This window comes from Myotis brandtii, unplaced genomic scaffold (genome assembly GCF_000412655.1).
Source record: "Myotis brandtii unplaced genomic scaffold, ASM41265v1 scaffold433, whole genome shotgun sequence".
Lineage (NCBI taxonomy): Eukaryota > Metazoa > Chordata > Mammalia > Chiroptera > Vespertilionidae > Myotis > Myotis brandtii.
This window is the reverse complement of record NW_005366559.1, coordinates 253904-258509: the sequence shown is the minus strand read 5'-3', so window position 1 is coordinate 258509 and position 4606 is coordinate 253904. Positions and strand designations below refer to the sequence as shown.

General features: G+C 57.0%; 1 protein-coding gene across 1 annotated transcript in view; it reads right to left on the bottom strand.

Moving 5' to 3' along the window:
• Positions 1-4606, bottom strand: part of ZNF521 (zinc finger protein 521) — a 250078-nt gene that overhangs the window by 152163 nt on the left and 93309 nt on the right. The window contains 2 exon segments of the mRNA XM_014546151.1: positions 1-288; positions 290-908. Of these exon segments, the coding sequence (XP_014401637.1) occupies positions 1-288; positions 290-468 (467 nt within the window). The 5' untranslated portion in view covers positions 469-908.

Sequence of the window (4606 nt, the reverse complement as noted above, 5' to 3'; positions counted from 1 at the left end):
AGGGGCGGGGCGGCCTCCACCATCGTGGAGCTGTCCACCGACAGGTTGGAGTCGGGCGTGGTGCTGGACACGGAGGTGTAGCCCACGGTGACGAGGGACGGGCTGTTGCTGTGGTTGCAGGACTCGGGCTGCTGGTGGCTGTCCACGTGGCTGTACAGCTCCTCCACCGTGAGGAAGCTCTCGGAGCACAGGCTGCACGCGTTCTTCTTCTCGCCGCCGTGCGCCTGCTCCACGTGGCCCAGCAGCGAGGCCTCCTCCACGAAGAGCTCGTGGCAGTAGCCGCACTTTTTTTGCGCGGTCCTCGCTGGGCGAGCACTCGGGGTGGCACTCGGCGATGTGCTTCTGCAGGTCCTCGGGGAAGTCGAAGCCCTCCTCGCACTGGCTGCACTTCTGCGTGTCCTTCAGCTTCCAGTCGTCCAGCCGGGAGCCCGGCGGCGCGCCGTCCTTGCCGCGCTCGTGCACCTGCATGTGCCCGTGCAGGGAGCTGGAGGACAGGAAGCCGCGGCGGCAGATGGCGCACTTGTACGGCTTGTTGGACGTGTGCGTCTTCAGGTGGATCTTGAGGTGGTCGCTGCGGGAAAAGGCCGCCTCGCACTCGTGGCAGTGGTACTTCTTGTCGCCCGTGTGCAGTTTGATGTGGCGGTCGCGGCTGCGCTTGTGCTTGAAGAGGCGGCTGCAGTAGGTGCACTTGAAGGGCAGCTTGTCGCTGTGGCTCTGCTCGTGGTGCTTCAGGTAGCTGAGGCGGCTGAAGGACTTGTCGCAGAACTGGCAGGGGTAGGGCAGGCCGGGGCCCCCCTCCTCCTCTCCGAAGTCGCAGCCTTCGCCGTGGCTCGGGGAGGTCTGGTCCTTGCTGGAGGGCGAGGAGGCCGGCCACGAGCAGGTGGGGTCATCTTCCACGTCCACGCCATCTGCAACGACAAGCGGGGCGGCCGGGTTACACGTGGGCACTCAGGGACGGGCCTGGCTGCCCTCTCTCTCTCTCTCTCTCTCTCTCTCCCTTTTTTTGGTTTTGCACCATCCTCCCCCGAGGGTGTTTTCCCATTGATTTTAGAGATAGTGGAGGAGAGGGGGAGAGACGGAGAGTAACGTCGATGTGAGAGAGACACATCGATGGGTGGCCTCCTGCACGTGTCCTGGCCAGGGCCCGGCCGTGCCCTTGACCAGAATCGAACCCGGGACCCTTCGGTCTGCAGGCCGATGCTCTATCCACTGAGCCACACCGGCTGGGGTTCTTGTGCCCGTTCAACATGTCCACAGAGGTGGACCACCTAGAACCACCTAGAACCTCTCAGAAGAATCGGGGAGAATTCCTGAGCGGAACCCGTTCCGTCCCGAGCCCAGAGCCTTTATTCCACACTCACTCTTTCCTGGGTCTAAAATATAAAAAGATATTAAATATTTCTCTGTCCAAATTACCATTTCATTACCTCTGATCGCCCTTCCTGAGAAGCAAGGTATATATTACGCATTGACAATTTTATTAAAATGCAGGTTTTAATATATTTAATGTTTCTTCTGTCTTCATTCGAAAGTGATTTGCATATTAGGTGAGCATCTGAAGAAGCAGGTAAAGAGGAGATATTACGGGAGCGACTTAAAATTAATGCCGTCAGCCCAGATGTCTAATATTTAATAAAAAAAAAGTCCCTCTGCATTCTGCTTGTTTTTATATCAAAAGGAAATTCTGAAGACCAAAATCTTTTATGGGGTTCTTATGGAGACGGGCCTTATTGCTTTCCGCAGGAAAATATTAAAAAGTAAGCACACGGAAGAAGATGGAAAACACAATAATAATTACGGCGCGGGTCATAAAAGACAACCGGGGCGCCTTCCATCACCGAGGCCGGCACCGCCGGCCAGAACGGGGCCGTGACGTGCGAGGAGGGTGCCCCGCGCTCCGTATCGGGGATCAGCCGGGATCAAGGAGAAATGAGCTTCCCGAGGCCGGAGCGGAGCTGTTTGTTTGGAAAGTTCAAGAGGTGGCCCACCATCTCTTCCTCCCGCAGACGCGCGGCAGCAGGGACTTCCTTAGCCAAACAGGACCCGCGCTTTGAGGTGAGTGGAGACAAAGCGACTTGTGAAAAACTGGAAACAGGAAAAGTGATAAACGATTATGGTAAATGCTGAAGGATTTATGAGCAGCCAAGAGGAGACAAACAAGGCTGAGAGGCAGATGGACTGAGCAAGTTACCCAGAAAGTAGCTGCACCTCCTACGGGGGCGGGAGGGGGGGTGTTACTCCGTCCTTAACCAGCGCACCCTCCCTCCTCTTCCCTTCTTAACACCCACGCGGAAGCAAGACCTCCTCACACAGGCTGTGAAACCGCTGTTTTGCTTTTCAAAACAATCGTCCATTCCAGCCCTGAGGAAACTATAAAAGCGTCTCGTTCCCGGACAGAGCGCGGTTTCCCTGAATCAGCACGCGAGGCCGTGCAGTGAGCTGGTGGGCCAGTGGCTGCAGGAGAACGTGAGGCCCCATCAGAGCAGGAGGCGGGCACGCTAGTCCCATCCCACTGGAGGGGCCCAGGAAGCTAGGTTCTCAAACTCTCCCAGCGCCCGGGCACAAGCAGGGCAGGCTGTGTCATCAGCACACAAGTGGAGGCTGGCGGCCCGAGGTAAACAAAGGCCGTCTGCTTTCTGTAAGGTAAGGAGGTTTCACGAGATTGTCAGCCGCTCGCTTATCCACAGGAAACAGACGGGGATCATTCCTTTCCTGCCCGAGAAGCCGTGACAACACCACCCCGAGATCATGGCCAGATGGCAGAGGAAACAGGCCCACTCCGTCCCTGGAGCCCTGCCCGCCCAGCACGGCCCCGGCCCGGTCGCAGCCGCGAGACCTGCAGCCCCACTGTGTGCCCAGAGCCCCGCCGGGGCTGGGGCCATCACAGTGGGCGGGGGACTGACACGTGCGCCTAAATCATAAAGAACTCGTGGGGTGAACTCGACGCGTCCCCCAACAGACAGAAATACGACGTTAAAAACTTCTAAAAATCAACAAACATCGATGTTGATGTTAGCTTTCCCTTCAAAAACCCAGTCACCTAATGCTGGTAGCCCTAAAACCAGCCCAAGCTTTCACTTGTCCCTTAATTTAAAAAAAATAAATACTATTTATTGAATCTGCTTAGCATCCGAGGTAAAAATCTACCACACCTCCCATTTATCTTTTAGGCTTTGATCTTGCTGTTTTAATTTAAGATACTTTCAAACACATCCCATGTTTACCGCCGAAGGGACAGTGAGTCAGAATGCGTCCTGCATGGAGAGGGCAGGAAGGGATGCCGGAGCCTGGAAGTTTAGTGAGTGGGTTCATCGTGAAGCTGCAGGTGGTGCCCAGGCGTGACATGTGATGACACAGATGTGCACAGAACTGCAGAGCCACAGCCCCTCCCAGGCCGCGTGCGAACCCGACACACGCTTACCCCAGGCTTCTGTCTGCGGGCCAGGCCTGAGGAGCCCCTTTACGTAACTGTTCGCGTCAGCGTGTAAATTTCAGCGACACGTCCAGTGAGCGGAGGGGCAGGACCGAGTGTTTACTGAGACAGGATTTACGGGAGCTGGGCACCTTCCGTTCCCTCCCTCCTGTCCCCGTGAGCTGGTCTAAAGGGGAAAAAAGGGAGCGATCCTCACAGAGGATGTGTCTTTGTAACCGAAACACACAGACTCCACGGACGGAATTCATAGGCTCAGGCTGGGGGCGGCGGGGTAGACAGAGCAGAAGTGAAGTGTTCGAACAGGGGTGCTATTTTTAGAAACATAAAGGTGTCCTGAAAGGCTGGTTTCTGTTTGAAAAAATCTAAATGGTACGAAAAACAAAACTCATTTTCTGGTGCTATAAATGGACCTATTCTCCCCAGACGCACAGGCACTCCCTGACACTCCCGCAGGGGCCGGTCCTGCGAAGGGTATCGGGTCTCCTCCCAAGACGGTCCCGGTGGCGGCGGTGCCAACATTCCCGCGGCCTGCGTGTCCCCGAAGGCCGCCCGCCCAGGGCCATAGCTTCTCAGCAGTCAGCACGCAGACGTGCAGAGGCAACTATCGCTTTCAACCATTTCAGGGTCTTTGTTCACATGGACAGTGTTCAGGGGAGTCTTCCGGCTCCGGCTCCCAAGCCCCGTGACGGTCCCCTCTCTTCCTACGTGCCGCCCACAGGCCCGTTTTTCTGTGTCACTCGAGACCCCTGCGTGGCGAGGGGAAGTGCTCGCGCGTCCGCGTCATATTTTAATTGTTGGAATCAGTCCCTCCGCCCTCGCCGACTCCCAGAGAACCAGGGCTCTGACAGCCGGAACGCAAACTGAAAAAGAATGAAAAACCCTCAAAACCTTCGCTGGAAACCAGCTCCGGGCCCCCACGCCTATTTCAAGATGCGAATGTGTGTGCACAGGCGGCGCAGATGTTTTCCGGCCGCGACGTGCTGGCCGAGCCCGGCCTTGTCCACGGAGCACATGGAAACACGTGTGTGAACGCGGAGATGAAAGTGGCCAGCACCCGAGACGGCTGGGAAGCGGCCGCCGCCTTCTCTCCAGCAGCCTGAGCGGCCATGAGTCAGCAGCCGCGCATAAAGGGGCCTTCTCTCCGCTGCCCGGGCTCCGAGCTCCTGCCAGATG